General features: G+C 40.4%; 1 protein-coding gene across 3 annotated transcripts; it reads right to left on the bottom strand.

Moving 5' to 3' along the window:
• Positions 1-193: 193 nt before the first annotated feature.
• On the bottom strand, positions 194-16,210 carry chs1 (chitin synthase 1). 3 transcript variants are annotated; one of them, XM_086106902.1, is made up of 34 exons: positions 16,164-16,210; positions 14,260-14,395; positions 13,938-14,123; positions 13,614-13,815; positions 13,337-13,497; positions 12,864-12,939; positions 12,480-12,598; positions 12,171-12,348; positions 12,015-12,111; positions 11,772-11,868; positions 11,028-11,149; positions 9,825-9,920; positions 9,553-9,717; positions 9,209-9,356; positions 8,897-8,959; positions 8,643-8,815; positions 8,384-8,442; positions 6,861-7,061; positions 6,599-6,767; positions 6,344-6,459; positions 6,071-6,250; positions 5,865-5,969; positions 5,657-5,774; positions 5,353-5,434; positions 5,032-5,261; positions 4,466-4,581; positions 4,285-4,366; positions 4,014-4,167; positions 3,652-3,756; positions 3,400-3,510; positions 2,546-2,683; positions 2,354-2,433; positions 2,162-2,228; positions 194-712 (listed from the first exon to the last, which is right to left on the bottom strand). In XM_086106902.1, exons 1-34 carry the CDS (start codon positions 16,208-16,210, stop codon positions 638-640), a joined length of 4,254 nt encoding a protein of 1,417 aa, XP_085963028.1. In that variant the 3' UTR covers positions 194-637. The 3 variants fall into 3 exon arrangements, with proteins under 3 accessions (XP_085963028.1, XP_085963029.1, XP_085963031.1); XM_086106903.1 differs by having other exon boundaries at positions 194-709; XM_086106905.1 differs by having other exon boundaries at positions 4,466-4,583; positions 5,073-5,261.
• Between the last annotated feature and the right edge of the window lie 5,186 nt (positions 16,211-21,396).

Raw genomic sequence — 21,396 nt, 5'->3', positions numbered from 1 at the left:
TTCTACTTGAAAAAATAATGTTGATGGCAACGTCAACAAACGGCACAATTGTGTTTTCGAACATTTTATTGCAGTACTATGAAAAATATTACCGGTAATTTTCATCAAACCATTTATTCATGATCTGAACCAGATTTAAAAAAAAAACATCAAACCAACAGTATGTCAAACGGTACAAAGTCAAGTCAAGTCAACAGTATTTATAGAGCACTTTCAAACAGCCATCGCTGCATACAAAGTGCTGTACATGGAGCAATTTAACATGCAAAGTCATAAGTATTTCCCCCAATAATGTGCAAAAGTAGCAATTTAAATCCATTTTCAGGGATGGACTGTTCAGATTCCAGATTGTAACACACGACCATACCAAGTCCCACAGAAAGGCAAACAGTTACCCTCGGTTCAATCCTAATAGAGTGAAACTGACATTCAATATATCGAAAATTTAGTTACTGATTTTTCTATATTCCTTTGACAATCGTGAATGTGACTCAGGGTAAGTTGACAAAAGATAAAACTCTCGGAATGCTTTATGACACCTTTGACTTTAGCTTCATAAAACATAACCGTATGATAAGCAAATTATAGAGAAGGACAGCAATGAGGCACAAATACAATCACAAAAGGCATCCAGCAGCTACAAGTCATCGCTTGTGATGCTGAGTCCACTGGTGTTATGGTTCTCTAAAATCAAGCCATCGTCGTCATCCTCCTGAAGAATGAATGCAACAAATTTTAAGTATACTATCGCAGGACTTTTGATAGAGTAAATAAAAGATAATGAGCTGGCTTTATGTTGTTTTGCCCATCTCTGATTGAGATTGTAGTTTTAATCTTTCGAGTGTGTTGAAGGTTGGCTGTGTACAAGAAAGTACCAACGGCATTGACAGATTTGGACCCATCCGAAGAAAACCCTACTCAAATAGACTTGATTTTTAAGTTCTTACACACACACACGCACGCGCACACACATATATACAGTATATATATATATTGGTTGATAATAAGAATAAAAATCTACATGCAACAGACGTGCGCGCCCTCTTTAATTTTCTCTGAATCGATCTAACTGCTAGCTAAACCAGCTAACCCATCCGCCTGACCCCAACGGGTCCTAGATTATTGGCTAACAAGTCATGACGTCATTGGCAAACAGGTGAAGTTGGCCTGACTAATTGATGTTTGAAATGTGCATTAGTTAGCGATGTGCAGAAAACAAACTGGGACTGTTAACTCTAGACTAGACTAGTAAAACAGTGAGAAAAATAAACTCTGAGGTGAGCGTATCGAAGTCATTGTCGTTACGTACCCAATGGATTATTAGCAATATGAGCAATTCCAACAACTCCAAAAACGGACTTGTCACATTGCTCATCTTTGCAGCATTTCACAGGATTTCTACGGGCGGAATACGTCAAATGATGGTAAGCAAATCAAAACACGTCTTTGCTTCTGAATGACAAGATGTTATTGCTTTGCTCTGAGTGATTACGTTTTAATGAAATATACAGTCTAACATTTTTGCAATTGGCAAACATTTACCTGAGAAAATAATTTGTTTACCAGTATGTCAAGTACTGCACAGTTCTATTTCTCCTGTAGTTTGTGTAACTTGATATTTTAAGTACCGGTATATATTTCGGACGAAAATGTCCCTAAATATATGCACTTCAACATACCTCTGCATCGAAGTGGGTGGGGGTGCTAAGGATGGAGGTTACCCAACCCTGATTTCAAAAGCCTAATTTGAAACCCTTTGTTTGTGCGGCGGATGGGAGTTTTACAAAGTGGATGCTCTCAATCCCAATTTGCTTCCACATGCCCATAAATCAACAATTGGGGTTGCTGTGCTATGGTTGCGCCTGCTCAGGTAGGTGCTCGGGGCTGGTCCCACCTTCTGCACGGCACTGATGTTAAGTGTATTCAAACAAGTAGTGCATTGGTTATATTGATTTCATTTTTTTGTTTTGTTTTTGTTTGGTGGGATTGTGTAGCTCAATACTAAAGTGACGGAGAATTAATACAATTGCAAGAAGTGTTTTGTAATTTTGTTTATACTTCTCGGTCACCGGAGATGACTTGTGTGTTGAAGATTTTACTATTTGATGAGGATCTAATTACATGACATGACAGTTAGTGGATTTTATTGTGTGTCACTTACATCATCTTTCAGTTTGTAGTCCTTCTCTGTGCTGCGGTATGACACCACATGGATCAAAGTGTAGACCCTGTAATCAAATGAAACTCGGGTAGATCAGTGCTTGCATACCACTTAACCTAAGGCCCTTAAAAAAAGATGTAAGTAATACAACATTTGTGGTTTTGTGGAGGCACCGTGTGTGTTTGTGTGTACCTGTGATACAACATGGCGATGAACTGGACGAGGAGAAGGATCGCAAAAGACAACAGAAACATCAAGCTCAGAGGCTCCACCTGTTACAACATAAAAAATGTTTTACACGATATGGGACAATTCACAATGGCATCACACATTGTTCGAGGTGGTTCAAGTTTTTGTCATCGTTTCAATCGTGTGTGCACCAACCTTGAGGACCTCTCCAGATGCTGTTCCGTTTGAATAGAATTTAGGGATCTTGATGCTGATGACGTCATTTCCAATGGCTTGCAGGAAAAAGGTGGCAACCACCCACAGCACATTGACGATAAAATAGAGGAATACTGCCTATGGGTTGTTGTGGGAAAAACACAAGTATTTGTCTGTGGCTTTTGGCATCCTTATTTCGCCAATTTATTGACTTGAAGTCAAGCCCTTTGAAAAGCAGACGTCGGGAATTATTTGAAACAGAAACCCAATGGAAGCTTAATCAGTTAACAAAAAAAAAAAATCGATCTATCTATAAATAATCCATTATAGACTGAAATTATAGTCCTTTAAAACCTTTAGCAATTGTACAGGCCAATAATTTAATGTTCTGGAAAAGAAAGAAGTTGACCCCTAATTTGCATATTGTTACATTGTTTGCCTACATGTGTTACTGGAGCATTTGTATTCAAATATCCATAGCTTAAGCGCTTACTACTGCAACAGTGATGCGAGTTTGATTTGTTTCGAATCATGTGTTAGCATTAAGCGAGCAGCTATGGTTTACCTACACAATGTGTTTTATATTTAACTTTCAATTGAGAATGGCAATAAATAGATAGAAGCAGTGTTCAGCCTCTTTTTTTGGGAAGAATTCTTCTATGTGCTACTTGTGACATTCCCTGCTACCATTTAGCACTTGTAACTGAATTTTTTTGCTCGCGACGTAAGACAAAATAATCATCCCAGCAATGTTCGTATCTCGAAAAACGCTCGTATCTCGAAAAATTTGAAGTACCACATAGAATTACTGGTAGACAATTAAAAAACAAAACCGTGCAGAGAAGTTTACTGACCTTGTTGCGCAGCGACTTGAGCTCTCTGGTGACCTCCTCTAGATGTGCTTTAGTGTCAACAATGGGCTTCAAGTAGCGCTCGATCAGCTTGTTCCAGAAGTCATTCTCATCCTACACCCACACACATCCAACAGATATGTGCTTAACTTGCTCATCATTCATTTAGTTTTTTTTGGGGGGGGGGGTGGGCTCTACTGTGCTAGCTGTCAGCAGCTTCCTCTCCCAGACCTAATGGCTGAATGAGTATCTTACCTCTTCTAGTTTCTGCACCTGAGGGGCAGTCAGAGTTTTCTCGATGGCTCTCTTGACTTTTTTCTCTAATCTTTCCATGCGACTGGTCTTCAAGGTGTGCCGAGCCTGCGCGCGCGCACACACACACACACACACACAGAATCAATCCACTGGATTATATTTCCTTCCGTGTTAAAAGATTATTGTAAATGCTCCTTTCATGTATTTTTTTAACAAACAAAACCAACAAATTAATCTGTATTACAACAATCAATATCAGATTTGTTATCCATTAATATTTGGATCTTTATATGTTAATCTTACACAAATTTAAAGGCGAAATTAGCCATGAATGTTGTTGCTCTGTCCGTCATTATTTTTACCTGTTGGGTCAATTCCTGTTGTAGTTCCTCCAGTTGGCTTTCTGTCAGAACATCTTCAGGTCCAACTCCGTATAGTTGTCCACTGAGTGTGTCTGTTAACATTAATATCAACTCCTCACACACGTCCTCTTGATTCTTTTTGCGGAGGGAGTACCTGGTTTCAAGAAAAGAACAAGAACATTTGTCTGGAGAGTCACAGTCTTTACAACACATGAATGGCATGATGTGACCAAGAATTTCAGATTTTTTTTTTTGTAATCCTATTCCATACCGTATTTGTTCTTTCAAGTTCCTCTTTAAATTGGCAAAAGTCAACTTCTTTAAGAACTCTTGTTTCACTGGACTCACCCATTCTAAAAAGACCCATTCACAAAAACACAGTTCTTGATTTTATTTTTATCCTTATCATGCCAACATGTACCGTTTTTGTCTCAGTTTCTCGGGAATCTCACCGCTAATAGGAATGTCTTCGTTGTCCTGGTTATCGCCGTAATAATCATCATCATCTTCGTCATCATCATCTTCAGATGCACTTGATGATAGACTCACCTTTTTCATGCTATCATCACTACATGAACAGACACATGTACATGGGTGACTCTTTGGAAGTTGTAACCTTAAGTGCATTTATTTGCATACTAACAACAGAACAAATATAATTGACTGTTAGAGCTCATTTGGCTTGGCGAATATCTATCTATCAATCTATCTATGGCCATTTTGTTTGGCTCCATTTGTGTAAATGGGAACCCTTTCCTAAGGGGATTAGTGATAACCCAAGTTATGGACTCTGAACACATTTTTACTGTGACAGTGACTTTTACCATCTCTTAACACTTGCATGGCAATAAAAACCTCTTAAACTTCAATAGTTTCATGAATCACAATTTCTTCCCCTGAAAATAACTAATTATATGGGATGAATCACACACATTTGAGCATGAATTGTGTTGGGTTCCCTTCCTCAGGGTCACTGTAATTAACAAAGAGGTGAATTAAAAAGAAAAAAAAAAGTTACGTGTTTCTGGAAATGTTGTCAAAGCGTTTCATCTCTCTCCTCTCTCGATCGGTCGGTGGTTTCTGTCCTCCTTGCTGTGCTATTTTGGTGGTGTCAGGAGTATCTTGTGGCGCCACATTTGAAGCGGCGTGTTGATTCGTTTCCTGGGCTGTGATTGGAAGGGGAGGGGCTTGCTGAGCGGCCTGTCCTTTGATTTGTTGAATCATCAGGTTCTCCGTTTCCTGAGTTATCTGTTGATTCAAACCGGAGGTGCGATCAATTCACTCATCCAGAAGCACACATTCAAAGGGTGTACAGCATGTCGGTAGAGGTTCATGTCACCTGCAACTTCATGTCCCAGCAGCAGAGTCTGCAGTTTCGGTCACAAAGCATGTTGTGATTCTTCTTTATCTCTGTTCCTCCCCTAACAGATTAAACATAAAATAAAAAGAGCAACGGAATGATCATGTTGACTGCCAATAGCGAACATCTTCATGCTCTCAGTACACCAAATATTTTAATTTAAACCATTTTAGAACATGTGTTTAATAAATAACTATTTCTTAATTGTAAAAAAAAAAAAATGTCTACAGATCAGTCATGCAATAAGTAATGAATCTGCTAATGTTGATAATCGGTGCATTACTTATTGGATTCTCTTGTGCCCCAGGTTACAATGTGCATGTTAACCAATGAATAGATGGTAAGTAGAAGGTAACCACTGGGAATGCAGATGAAATACATCAGGCCATAGAAGATCATTGCTGTAGGAGAAAAAATACCATCACAATGCACGCCGTGACACCATCGAACAGGAATGCGCGAACGCTGGGGACAATGTAATCTTGACATACCAAACTCCTCGGGGTGGAGGATAGCAGTCACCAAGTACATGATTGTCATAGAAACCAGGAACACACCAGTCGGGGTCAGGAACGTACCCTGAATCACCATATCGCCTGAGGGCACATTGGAGCATCACAAAATGCATCTCGAGAGAATCACAGAGAAGAGTTGCAAACGTCAACGTAAAGTCACAAAGATCCACGTATATGCTCACCGATGATGGAAAACAAGGAAGCCGTCATGAGGAAGGCATACAGGACGCTCATAATGCCAGCGATTGTTATCTGATTGTTTGGTTTGGCGATGAAACAAATGATGAGGTAGAACACAGGTGGAATGCTTGCGATGATGATGGAAAGTGTGCCGGCAATTTTAAAGACAAACTGGAAAGCACCTACAGGAAACGACATCACGGAATACGTAATAGTTTAGTTTTATGCAAATTGCTGGTTGAAAAAAAAAAGCCACGTGGACGAGTTCAACCTACCTGCCACCATAAGCGTCACAGAGGCTGGTCCAAGAATAGAGGAACTAACCGTGAACATCTGGTAGAAAATATACAGTTTGGATATGGAGGAGTTTCTCTTCACTGTCTCTGCGCCACTGTAAACATCAAACCAAAAGACTTCATATTTATCTGACTGCGCTGCATGACATCATTCTGCGAACTACAGTAATGGGAAAGTCTCACAGGGTGACGTTTGATTTCACCGTTTTAAAAATCATTTCATCGCTTACTGACCTGTGCAGGAGGTCCAACGTGTTAGCCAGTGTGGATGGTCCCCACCGTCTCCTCTGGTTATAAAACTCTTTAAACTCTTGTGGTGAGTTGGTGTAGGCATCGGATGCAGCATTGTATTCCACACGCCACCCTTGCTGCAGTAGCAAAGTACACAACCAACGATCCTCCCCTGGAATATTTAAAGAGACCAAAAATAAATAAAAAAAAGTCAGCTGTTTGCAATATTCTTCCATCAAGGAAAGAGTGATGGAAAAGTCTTGACCTTGGTCATATTGTACGTATTCCGCAGCTCTAGTGGCAGTCGTCGTGTATCTCTTCAGCACGTTGTCATCCATTAAGGCCGATGCTCGAAACAGACTGAAACATCCTGGACTGCACAGCACTGATCCAAACACGTGTTCTGCTGTCTTCTGCAGCCAGTGACCCACTGCATACTCAAACTTCTGGTACCACACCATGGGACCTGAAGGTTGCAGGGACTCAATTTCTTGCCATGTCCTCATGTTGATCATGAACTAATGACAGCAATTCATCTTAATTCCCGCTGGGCTGGTCTGCAATATACGCTACACGGGCCAGTACTACAGCTCGCCTTTAGTTTCTTTTAGTCCATGGATCCATTTTGAAATCGGCAAATACAATGCCTCCATGACACCTGAATCCAACTATCACATTGTCTTAGAAATGTACTAACTACGCTTCAGGCAGGCAATTACATTATAAATGGCAGCGACTGCACTACCTTTGTTATTATTTGCATCATGGGAAAGTTACCCCTGATTACTAATACTAAGTATTATTATACCGTACTTTTAAAGTTAGCGTGAGGTTACTAAGTAATGGTGTGAATCGGTTTCCAAATAAGAGCACAAACAGGAAGTGCAGTGTGCACTGCCCAGCGCAAGTCGAGCTCAAAGTGCAGTCTAACTGTGCACATGGGTTGAGTTTTCTTTCATTTGGTAATTTGTGGTGAAAATAGAAACCGGTGATGTACACGGGTCCCGCATGAGTCCTCCCGCCCAGCTATATAAGAATTGGACACCTTCGTTCCCATCAGTGGGAATCAGACGCAATTGTGAGTTAAGTTAAAATGACAATTTCTACCACTACAGAGTGCAGTTACCGAGCTAGCTATACCTTCCATCCATCCATCCATTTTCCGATCCGCTTATCATCACAAGGGTCGCGGAGTGTGCTGGAGCCTATCCCAGCTGTCATCAGGCAGTAGGCAGGGTACAGCCTGAACTGGTTGCCAGCCAATGCCAGGCTATACCTACACCCCCAAAAATTTATCTTCCCTGGATGCCGCAATTTCCAGAGCGGTTATGTTATTCAGGCTACGTAATTTAGTTTGAATCCAAACTGTTGTGGAAAGTTGTGAAGTTAAATTGCAAGAAGAGTGTTCTCCAATGTCTGTCATGACATGATCCGATCTCTTGTACTGAAAAGGAGCAAGTGCAAATGTCCAACATTTAACGAGACTCTGGCTATTTTTGCGCCTCGAGACGGAAACGCATCACAAATCAGATGATACAGATGAACGAAACAACTTATCAGTCATGAACTCTGTATTTATCTTGCTCATTTGAAAATAAGGTATAAGCTGCGCATATTTCAGACTCTTGTCATTTTGTAACTGCGTTTTTATTCCTTGTCAGTCAAGGTAATGTGATGAGTAATAGGTGGAGGACAATGACCGAGCATTCGCTTTTGGCCTGTCACCACTGAATTTAAGACGGTTTATAAAAACAAACATGGATCGCAAATCAAGACATTTTTGCTTACCCATTCCAGTAGGATGGATTCGTCCACAGGCTGCGCCAACATTGTCATACATCCTCAGCCTGTCAATCAAAATGTCAATTGTCATCAATCGGAATGTTAACTACCCTTAAAATTTTGTCCTGTTGAATAAAATCCGGCCAGAGTGTTGAACACAAAATTATTTGAATGATATGATTTACCTGCTGTGTCATTCAGTTTGTGCGGGAAATACGAGTGTGTTCGGCAAGGCCGCGATAGAATACGTTTGTCTAATTCTGACCTGTCCACAAGCAGAATTACAGCTTTAGGCTGGAAGTCGGTGTCCCCGTCCAGAGCCAGGATGTAGACGTTGTCATCTGAGATTAATCTTCTTTTGTTGTCATTGTCATACTGGGGCATGATGAATATCTCACCATCCATCGAGATGAGAGATTCTCTGCATACGAATTGACGCTGCAAAAACAAACAGAATTTAGTTTAGGGAGACTGTATATCACACTCTTGTATAAATTTAGGTGAGTATAAGAGCCTTACTTTGGTCTGAGGGCTTTTGGAAAGGTAGCCCTTCCAGCCAAGTAGATAATACATGTACATAATCTAAAAGATAACAATGTTTGTTACACAATGTCATTTTCGAAAATGTGATTTATTTATTTATTTTGTTAAACCACATGTCCAAGTAAAAACGGTGTCCTGTGTAGCTGAACATTTTATGTATAGGTCACCTGCTTAGTTGAACGAGACGCTTAATTGCCTGCTGGCTATTTTCTTCCCATTCTGTCCCAAACAACACCGCCCCCGCTGATTTATAACGGAGTGATAGACCCAAATGGTGCAAGTACATACCTGTGACCATCTTTTCTTGTTCCTGATGAGACCTTTGTCTTTAAGATGAATGTAGAGCATGTTGCCTTCTGGCATAACAAAGACGAGTCTGCCACCATATGGAGTTTCCACGATGGATACGTCATCAGGCTCTTTGTTGGTAAAAACCCTGAATGAAAAGTCATTGTTTTAATGAGAGATATGTTTAATGGGGATGAGCGTTTCACAGGTGTTGTTCCACTATGGGGGAAATGAACAATTATTCATCAATAGTTAATCAATGAATTCCACACAGACAAATAATTTAATTGACAAATCAATTATGGTGCCAATCCCAAATTCTTACATTGAAGGAGAGATCTCACCTGTAAACCTCGATGACGACTTGAGTCAAATCGTTAACGTATGAATTCACCAGCCTCTTGCCCGTGTCCTTTTCAGTCATAAACCCGTCATCCACGTAAATGTGACACTCAAAATCAAAGCAGTCCTTATGTTCCTCTTTTGGATCACCTCGGTAACGGTCTAACCTGAACGCAAAAACAAACAAAAAAACCCCCAAATCACTACCGCTGCACATGACTGAACATTGATTATTTCACTGCTCGGTCGGGTCACGTGTGGCCGCGATGGAAACCTGAACATGGAGGTCAGAATCTTCAGCATTTCATCGTAGGTTTCATGCCACATGGTGGCACAGAGATAGATCACGCAGTTCTGGATGTCGTCTTGGCTGCAGCAAAGACAGGAGAGCTGCTCAGTGTTTCAGATCAAATCAGTATTACACGTATATCACAATTGTGTGACAAAATCTGTATAAAAATGAGTATTTATTTTTCATTCGACTAATGTAGCTGTTGAAAGCAAAAAAAAAAGTACACCGGCACTCTGTAATTAAGAGCATGGCCAAGGTTGGAAAAATCAATATGGCGTTTGAGATTTGGCCCAATTGTGGAAGAAGGTGGCTTTGGATTTCATAGTCTTGCCTGGTCAGCAATTTATTTTATGTTCTCAGAAAACAGTGTGAAAATGTATTGCATAGTTTTATTTTATGGCAGTTGGCGACGTTAAGGTGCATTGCTGCCGCCAACCATGTTGGCGCGTGGACCAGCGCGACTATCGAGACATGGCATTTCTCCAGCTGAGGTCATCAGCTCCCAGCTTCCATCTCGAGTAGCTGCTGTAACCGTGCGCATTTTTGGCAATATACAATTACATTTTCGACAGTTTTTCTTCTCCTGACGCGGATCACATGGCTGTGTTGGGTGTTAAGTAGATAAAGCGTGTTCATGAGTTTGTCACGCTGGAGCACAACCTCCTCCACCCTTTTATGTAGAATTTGACCATTCAAAATCGCAGTCAGAAATTTATCATCCAAATTTTGTTGTTGCGACTCTCACTTGCATGATTTGTTTGGCATGGTTTCTATACAGAATGCCTTTTTTGAGTTGAAATTGGCAGTGGATCAGAATAAAAATGAACATTTGTTTTTTTAGGACCCATGCCGTTCTATTATGACATCACAACATTCATTCATACTTTTGTAGGAAAACCATTGAACCCTAAAACTTGAGCCAAGCATATGATTAACTTATTACAGGCTCCAGATGCAACATGACATATTTGCATGGACTGTGCTTGTTCGTACAATAAAATTAATAAAATATTTGAAGGACGGTCACTACAAATGTCAATGTTTTCGTTGAATCGTTTATAGGTAATCCTGCTAGCAACCCAACTAACGGGTTAAAAAAAATCCTCTCATTCTTGCGTTTTCACATTTGGGCTTAATAATACTCATTGCATTGTTTGTGAATATTTCCATGAAACGCCTTCTCACCTTTCTTGGTTTCGAGCCCGAGAGACCTTCATCTTGGTGTTGAGTAACATAGACAAATCGATGAAAGCGGATTCGTAGAGCCGCCGAACGAACAGCTGAGAGGTTCTCTCTATGCGCTGCACCTACAGTAGGAGGTAGTACATAAATTTAGCCATGTCATTAAATGTGCCGTGTGCGTGTGTATTTATTTATTTATTTTTTCAGTTGGGATTTATTTGTTCCTTTCTTGCATGCAAGAACAGTGCGTGGACAGCAAAGTTATAATAAAAACAAATTAAATAAATCATTAATGAAAAAAATTAAAACAAAGTGCTTTTTAAAAAAAAAAAGAACACTAACAGGAACTGCATTTTACATTTAGAAAACTAATTAAAACTATAGTTTTTAAATTTTTTTCTTACATGAGGTTTCAGAGTTTGTGTTGAAGTCGTTTGGCAGTTGTAGTTTATTACATAATACACATTGGGATCATGTATTTTGATTTTATTTATTTCATCTCACACTCAACAAATACTTCCTACGTACTGCATATACGACCGCCCCCCCACCACCAATACTATACCTAATAAAATTTAAACTAAAACGAAGCATTCTCCCCATAAAAAAACACTAATAAAAGCAAACAAACCTGCTTCAACAAACCGATAAACACTGAATTTAAAAATCCAATGTCAAAGAGACATAAAAATACCCTGAATGAAAAATCAAAATCTATTGTAACCATGGTGTAAAGTAGGTGCGTACCTTTGTCTTCCATACGTAGTAAGTGCATGTCACCAGTGCTGACCACATGCATACTCCCTCAAGAGCCAACATGGAAAAAGGCCATTGCAAGTAATAGCTGTAAATCAAATGATCACCTTGTTAAATGAGTTGCATGGGAGGGAGCAAATGCTTCATTTTATACTTTACTGTAATTCCCACATAGATATGTAACTTAATGTACATTCGGCAAACATCGCAATATACAGTTAAAGGACAGGTTACCTGTTAAGTGAGGTCCGGCAGATGCTCCTCGTGAGTTCTAGGAAGACCACAGGGGTTGTGTTCTTGTCGCTCAAGAAGGACAAGCTTTCACAAAACTCTGCAACGGAAAACCACACGATAAGTTTTCGTAAGACGACGAGTTTTCACATAACTCACCTGTGATGCTCCCGTGGTTTGCTCCATCCAATTTTTCTGCTTGGGTGATGAAAAGTATAAGTCCCAGTAGAAGCACTGAAGGTCCTGTGCAACATAAGGGCAAGGCGAAACTCATCCTGACAGCATGAATCTTGCAGGCCACCACCCCAAACCAGTGGCACGCTGCTGAGCAGAAGGCCTTTGGCAAGAGAGAATGGGGGCTTGTTAGTGCCGGCGATGTCAATACCAAATGAAGAGGAAAATTTGATTAATAAACGTGGACAACAATTTTAAAAGGCTTTAGTGAGCTTGCTTTTGACCTCCACCTACCTGTAAGAAGAACAGCACCAATCCAATTTGTAACAATTCACCTTCATCACCCTTTAAATTGAAGTCTGGCCAGATGACGGACTCTTCAAGAAGCACGTGGTAGAACAGGTATACAGCTCCTAGGAATGGAAGTCATAATCTTATTTACAAGGCTGAATGAAAATGCACACATGTCCGTAATTTTCACTCACATACATACACGTTGTCAAACAAGTTCAGTGTGTCTTCAACAGCCCTCTCATTTATTTCTCATTGGGAATCTAATACATGGGTGTGTCCAACCTAAAGGGTGAGGGCTGTTGAAGACGTATCCAGATGTGTTAAATGTTGTTTGCACATTTTCGCGAGTGAGTGTTGTTCCAGACAGTGAGTGCAGACAATTACCGATGACAATTATCCGCAGAAGACTGCTGATGACAAACACAAAGTCCCTGAAACCATCCAGTTCTGACAAGGTATCCTATAGGGACGTACAAAAAAAAAAAAAAACAGTCTCAGTATACAGCGTTTTGTAGTTCAAGCGGGATTAATCGAGAATCTCAAACGTACGGATTGACGATCAAGCACATAGAACATTTGAAAACACAAAAACAGTCAACCTTACACATTTTATTCTGTACTGATTGTAAAACATTTTTCACCCCCCACACTATATACAGTGCATACAGAAATATGCCCCTTTTGTGAGTACTATGATGAAAAAGGATCCAACACACATAAACCTGTCCAAAAATGCTCTCATGTTTCTGTGATAAGCAGTTAACGAAGGTGATTGTAGATGGAACTCTGAAAAGACGAATGAGAATGAAATTATTCCACCCAGGTTACAGGTGACAGAAAAGAAACTTTGACATTACCTGAATACGATTAGTAGCTTGCATTGGATTCTCCCACCAGCACAAAGAGATAAGAAGTGAGGCGAAAATTCCAACTCCCACATAGACAAAGCAGTCTGCACTCTGTCTGTCCACAAAGGACGATACACGGACATAGTAGTCGGTTCCTAGCAGGCAGTATCCTGTTTGGGGAAACATCAATGAATGTAAGGCGACGTGTTTTTGGCTTCACTCGCACAGAATTGACATCAGGAGAACAAGGGAACAGCATCTGTGTCAAAATATGTATGACAATTACCAGCACAGGTTAGAATGAGGGAGCAGATTGGGAATATAATTTTCCAAGTTTCTGTCTGTAGTCGAAAGACGATCTGAAGTAGTGCGGGCACAATACAGACACCTCCACTGATGAACAGATTTGTCAGAACGTCAAACCGAGGCATCACCACAAGTACCAGGATTGAGGTGCCAAGCGACACCAGGCATTCTATGGCGCAAATCTGCAAAAGAAGCAGGACACCATTCCACTTTGTTCATTAGTCATTTCATTGGTCAGAAAACATCAGCGATCAATTTGGTGCCAACGCATAAAGTCTGAATCAGGTCTATAAATGTCACCCACAAATGACATGGTCCTCAGGTTGGGCTGTACGAAGCTTTTGAAGGCACACCTCCACAGGGATTTTATGAACACCAGGAAGTTTGGGCAAACCAGGCAGAACACCAACATCAGCATGTAGAACTGCTTTTCCTTTGGACTGCGCATGGATTTTGGACTGGACAATGTTGACAGCACCAAAAGAGAGCCCTGATTGGTCAGATCAAAACAAGTTCAACCTGATAGTTTCTTTTCTTCCATAGATGGCAATGTGTCTGAGAGATCTTAAACAAAGCAGATGATGATTGAGGGTAATTTCAATCTCAGTGGCATCTTTGAGTCCTACCTTAGCAACAATGGCACTGGTCAACACAGCCAAACCCACAATAAAAGCCACCAGATACTGGGCCAGTTGGAAACACCTTCTCTTCTGTTCCTTCTCCGCACCTATTGGGTTGAGTTGGAATGGATCCCATCTTTCCCTGAGTCACACACACCCATGCACACACAGGCCATTGTTAAATTGTAGCATTGATAATGCAATCACCGTGACTGGCTGATTATTATTGCACAATGACCCGTAGTAAAATAAGAGAATTATATCATAGCCAGCGTACGTCCTTGGAGGAGAAACCCCTTTGCTTTATTGTGACAACTCGCATATATAAAAGAAACGTAAATGCAAGAAAGCAATAGATTTTCAAGCATCTCAACTGCAAGTGGTTGTTGTCACCCCCCCTCCCTCATTCCATCCTTCCCGTTCACTACATGTTAAATTTCGAGATTTGTTGTACTTGTCTTTTAAATGTACGCGACGTGCGGAGGTTTTTTTCTCAGGCACAAACCATGCTCGCCTTTAAGGAGAATGGTTGGAGTCTGTCGTCTTTTTTTTTTACCACCCTCTCCTCTTCTTTTGTTTTATTTTCACATCGACGATATCGGGGCGCATACTCCTGTTCTGTCTCCCCCTGTTGATAATTGTTTTGTTTATGTTCTTCTGAACCGTTTCTAACTGGGAAACTAAATTCCTTGTGTGTTTTACATACTCGACCAATAAATCTGATTCTGATTCTGACATATATAAATTTGCAAAGGTATTCCAGATCATAATGAGAAATCCGCGGTTGCCGTCGATCATTTTATGCCACACTGGGTGCACGGCCGTTGTCTAATGTAAGATATCTGTATTGGAAGTTGTTCATCCAAACAGTGAGTGTCACCCCCCCCCCCCCCCCCCCCCCCACCCCCTTATACTGTGTTGTACGGTATATGCCAATAGCCGGTCAGGATTATGCTCGAAGCAGATTGATGGCTCAAGATGGTTGTGGTGAAACTTCCTTGTTGCAAAACATGTGACAATCTACTTGTGGGGGTACATTTGCGCCCATGTATAAAAGTTTGACCCTGTGTGGATTCAACAAATCTAAAATAGCACATTTTTAATGTGAAAGATTTTCAAAATTCATTTTTGGTTGTTTGTATTAGTTTGAAGAAAACATTTATTTTTCCCCACCTATGTCGTTATGATGTTTTTTTTAATTCAGTTTCCTCATTCTTTTAGACATTATGACATGATAATACTTTATTGATTCTTGGGGGGAAATTACAAGGAAACGTTTGTTTACTTTATTTTATTATGGGTTTACCTTGCATTTTATGCAGTTTACAATGCACTATTGCCTAATATTTGGATTTTTATGGCACAAAGTGCATTTATACCCAGGCTCATTTTCCTTGTTTCTCAATGTGCATTTAAACACAAGTACATGATTAAGTCAGCTCTGATTTAGGCTCGGTAATTAATAAGGATCCTATTCAGCACTGTACTACGGCACTCTAATTATTGATATGATTTAAAAAGTGGAATAAGTCAATCACCGATACTTTAATCGATCTCTTGCAAATTCTTGCATTGTATTAAATAAAGCTACGTGACAGAAGTTATTTCTCTCTGGAAGTAGTCCGCTCTCCACATCTAGATATTTTTGCCCAACAGTGCCAATTTTGTTCAGTGTAACAAAAAGCCTTCCGGAGACCACCGGGTCACAAGAATCAAATCCCTTGAGAAAAAAAAAAGATTTTGTTCTTATGTTTAAGAAAAAATATCTGCAAGACCAAGTTGGAATAATTTGGAAACTGTCTATTGAAGCACACCGCCATTTTATAAAATATATGGCTATGGATTCAATGTACCAATCTGCACAGTAAAAGTGGAACCAAATTTAAATTAGACTCCATATTATTTCTTACTTGTGTCGTTCCTGTATGACCTTTAATCTGGTTTTCATTTCCTCCATCTTTCTTGTCTAGTTTTGCCTCTTACGGGGCAGGAAGAAGACCACGTTATTCTGTCACAAAACAGAAAGGTACCCGATCTGTTAAAACCTTGAGAATAGTTTTTATATTGCAACATGAATACAATTAGTCAAATTTAAGTACCGGTACACATTTTACCTTCTGTTGTGCTTTCTTTTTGTTGTCGTGTCACTTTCTGTAATTTCCTCCAGTCACTCCTGTGCCTTGCCAACTAACAACAACCAAACCAGTAAGTCATAAGGTAATCTGAAGGAGCAAAGTTGTGTCCACAAAAAAATGGAATCCTCGCTAAATCTGACTTCTCTGAAGACCAAAGTTGTCTTTCACTTTTTATTCATTCCTTTGTCGTCACCGGTTTAAGAAAGAAAGAGGAAAAAATAGCTGTGTAACTTGCACCGGAGCTCACATGTGCAAGTGCCGCGCTCCACGACGTGTGCATGTGTCCTTCGACAGATACTGTTAGATAACCATGTGAGGGATGCTGTAAAAGCTTCTACTGTAACCACCCAGCCCGACTTGACTGCGCATGAATAATAAACAAAATCTCAGTAATCTCTCCTGTTTTTATGGAAGAGTCCATAAAAAGGTCCAAGGATCATATTTATGGACACGCACATACACACGCCCTTTCCATGACTCTTAAGAGTTTTTAATTAACTGAGCCAACACCTTGCTTGGTGCTCTCAACCAGAGATAATCATGAGCAATGACAATGACTATGTCATACATCACAAATACGCACTGGCTCCTTCCTGTAATTCCAAATCTTAACAACACATTCTTGGTTTATTATTTTGTTCCTGCTGAAGCCAGATGGATCTTGACATTTTTTTTCATAGTAGACTTTTTTTGTCGACTATAAGGCAAAGGAGGTAAAGCAGTAAGGCTGTGATGCTTAGATGCAGCGTTACAAACAAATTTGGTATCCATGAAAAGAATTTGAGGGGGGGGGGGTGGTAAACATGGTGGAGTACTTGGCCAAAATGATGGAAATAGCTCTAGTGAACATTTTCTTCTAGAAGAGGTGGGAACATAGGGTGACCTACAACAGTGGAGGTCGGAGCCCGCAGGTGGATTAAGTATTGTGCAGGCGATGAAATCACAAGGAAGTTACTGACTGTAACGTGATGGGTGGTAGGTGAGAGTGCTCTGAGAAGTTGATGAATGAGGAAAATGAGAGTGCGAGAAGGGCCAGGAAGTAGCAGTGATAAGTAAGGTGGGTTGCAACAAGTGGTTTCTCTAAGAACATATTTGTTGATTAATCGGTCGATTAATTTTTTTGGATTAACCTATAGTTAGGTTGATTGTTTTTAGTTATCATACATTTGCATATTGTAAATGATGAACATGCCAACAGGAAAGCCGGAGCCGGAATCAAACGCTGCACCTCTGTACTGTGTGGCGGACGTGCTAACCAGTCAACTTCTGTGCCACCGAATTTGTTTCCGATGGGAACAAAATGTAGGTTGAGGGGTTATGATCCACCTTTTGAAGTTCCACACCATCTGAAACTCTTTTCATAAATGTGAATGTGTCTCAACCGTTTGGTTTTATCTTTATCTACCAATGTGTCCATAAAGCAAATGTCACACCATTACCCAGTTGCACTATGGCAACTATTTCCCCAATGTCACGTAATAGCACTGTATAAACCTAATGTTATTCTGTCACATTAATCTCAAAATGCTTGTTTGCTGCAGCATTCGGGTGTTGTATAAATATAACACATACAACATTGTATATATTTGAATGAATATCACATATCATTCAAGCTCTGCATTCTTTGGCTTTGTATCAAAATAATTTCTCCCAAGGGAAAAACATTTCTCAGTGCCGACCTTGTAGGTCAGGTCTTGTATTTGGTTGTTTCCACTGGGTGTCAGTACAGAGCTGTGGCTTTGACTCGCAGGAAAACACAAATTGTCACAGTCAAGTGTGATAGAGTAATACCGCAGCTTGCTGGATTTGTTCATTTGAATTTCACTTTGGTGTTTCTTATCGGGTAATGTCAATTTAGCACAGTCCGACTCCTATGTGATCAAATGTATGAAGGCATGGACGCACCCATTAATGCTGCTGTGCACCTCTGTCGTTGGGTACTGAAAAGAATGTCTCTGTCAGGTTTGGACCCTCATTAAGATGTGCTGCCAGCTCATAATCAGCTGGCCATATGGTCGGGATGGAGGGACCCAACCACCACCCCCAGCCCCTCACACACACACCTGCAGTTTGACAGCAGTCCTACAATAATTACATGTAGCAATGACAGAGCAAGTTTTTAGCTTGAATGGGTCATAGAAAAGTAATTTCAAATCCAGTCAAAATACTATGAGTCATTAATGGATGGAGTCATACACTCGCAAAATATGCGTGTGACCACAGTTGGGCACTTTAAATTTCGCAGTCTTATGAGTTTGACAGTCCCGCTCCCATGCCCGTGAGACGTTCACATCACAATGGTAATGTCACCGAGGGCATTGTTATAATGCAGCTGATGCCTCTCAGATTGACAAAAAGGTCGGGGACAAGGCTATGGTTTGAGCTGACTGAATTGTTCAGGTGTAGTGGTACATTCGCCTGACTTGTGTGCGGGGGGCATGAGATTGGTTCCCACCCAGTGACCGGATGAATGATTGTTTGTCTTTCCCTATGTGCCCTGCGACTGACTGGTGACCTGTTCAGGGTGTAGTCTGCCTTCCGCCCAAAGTCAGCTAAGATGGGCTCCAGCATCTCCCCGCAACCCTGTTCAGGATAAGCGGTGTTGAAAATGGATGGATGAATTGTTCAGTGCCAAGCTATAATTAGCAGCCATATGGACTGTATGTTAAGAACCATTGCTTGCGGTTTACTCTCAGGCAATTTTTCTTTAGTTGACAAGGGAGTAGCACGTGAATTAAATTTTAAACTTCTAATTTGGAATGTTTTTTTTTTTAATCCCCCAAAGGCTCCAACTGAACACCAAATAAGTGCTTATTGCAGAAGACATTCTCTGCTCCAGCTGATTTATAACCGGAAGCTTTATTTCAGCCATAAGGGACTTTAAGCTAATGGTTTCAGACAGCAAAAGAAAAAGCAAAAGAACTGAAATGTTGTAAATATTACAGTACAGATTGAAATATGCATACATGCCATAGTGCCTAACTTGTATTTTTGTCTTTCCCATCCATCTCTAATCGACACATCATACATGATGCACTTGTGGATGCTAAGGGATTGAGTGTGCAATCTTAAGTGTCACTTTATACAGTCTTCTCCAGCTACCAATTATAAAGAGCTCTCGTGACCATTGCCAAGCGCCCAATATAGAACCCAGAGTAAAGTGCTCTTCATGTTACAGATGTGGCTGGTTCAAATTTGAATAAATCTCGCTCATCACCTGTCGATGGAGAGATTGTTTGCGGGTTTGTAGTGATTGAGAGGGCATGCAGTATGGCTTTATTTCAACTGAATGACCTGGGGCACACTCTCCATCACTGATTGATGAAATGTTAGGGGCTGGACACTAATTAATTGTCAAGTCCTGTAATAATTTTATTTACTGGAGGGAAGCGAGGTGGTCTTCCTTACAGTACTGAGTTCTTGGGCTTTGAATTTTGGCTTGGGTCTTTCTGTGTGGAATTTGTGTGTTCGCCCCATGCTTGTGTGTTTTTTTTCCTCCGACAATCCACAACAGGCACATTAGGTTGCTAAAAGACTTCAAATTGTCTATGAAATGTGAATTTTAATGATTTTCTTTTTATGTCTCCCTGTTTCATATGTCTGTATGTGCCCGGTAATTGACTAGTGAAATGTTCAGGGTATAGACTGCCTCTCGCTCCAAGTTAGCTTGGATAAGCTCCATCTCACCCTAATATAAATATAAACACGCATAGAAATGGAATGGCTGGATATACAGTATATGACACAATGTAAAAACCTCATGCTTACACATTTAGTTGTTTTATGTCGGCATTTGTGCAGTTTGGTAAATGTTTTTGAAAAACGGTGAACCCCTCCTATTCACAGGCTAAAAGCACATCCTTAGTGCGAATATTACAAGTCTCCAAGGGTTCAGCAAATGCAGTATGTTTATTATGACAATCAGATATGAGCATAACAAACGAGCATTGTTTCGTTTCATTTTGTCCCCGCAAAATCTATCAAGTCCCTTGGTGACTTCTTCCACTTTTTTCTTCACCATGTCGTGGAATCACATTTGAATATTTTGCAGACCGTAATGGCACCAGCCTCACGCTTTTGCCTCATCTCTCGTGAACTCATTTCTTTTTCCTCTTTGTCTGCCTTGGAGTGTGTAGATTCTGTTTGCAGCCTTCATTGATATCAGATGAGGTAAATGAAGTCGCTGTAGCAGCACAATAGGTGCTTCCAGTTTTGTCACGCTTTTATTTTGCTCGCGCAATGCCGTGCCATTAGTCAGATATCACAGAGGCAGATCACAATCGGCAGTCGTGTCTGTTCTTGTTTGAATTCAGCGAAACCCCAGTGTGAAAGAAATAAGAACTTGGTGGATCCAACTGCTTTCCAAAAAGAAGCCAAAAGTACTTGGAAGCTTCTTATCAGGAACTGATGCAGATTTGTGTTTCCTTTTCACTCTCGGACAGTGTGATGCTAATCTTTTCTTTTTGGTCTCCTAAATTGCCTTCATGCTCATTTTTCACAGTCGTTCCACCTCGATAATAACATTGTTTTTGGGACGATCTCTCTCTGAATTTCTGTTTTGATGCCAGCGTTAAGCAGAATAATCTGGGTAGAAGTATCTTATCTTTCCATAGCTGACGTTATGTTTGCCTTTGTCCTTCACACAGCGCCTGCATCCTAAATCTCAATTCTTATGACACCCACCCACGATATGCAAGTGTCATAAAATGTGATCCTGTAGATTGAGACCTTGACAGTCCAGCAAACAGAGTACACATGGATGTGAAAGTAAAAGGCGGAAACATTTAAAGGATGATGAGGTGAACAAAAAAAAAAAAGATTGGTGTTATGAATGGTCAAGAATACAAGTGAGACTAAACTATATACTTGGTAGCCAAGGTGTCGGAGAAACAAAAAGGGAAAGAGGGAGTCCCACAAAATATGTTCAAGTTTAACCTGGGAAAAATGGTTACAATGAAAATGGGTAATTAAATGGAAATGCCTCTCTTGTTCACTCAGGCTGAAAGTT

This window comes from Hippocampus guttulatus, chromosome 3, assembly GCF_054856545.1.
Source record: "Hippocampus guttulatus isolate MCC_2025c chromosome 3, RoL_Hgut_1.0, whole genome shotgun sequence".
Lineage (NCBI taxonomy): Eukaryota > Metazoa > Chordata > Actinopteri > Syngnathiformes > Syngnathidae > Hippocampus > Hippocampus guttulatus.
This window is presented reverse-complemented; position numbering and strand designations above follow the sequence as displayed.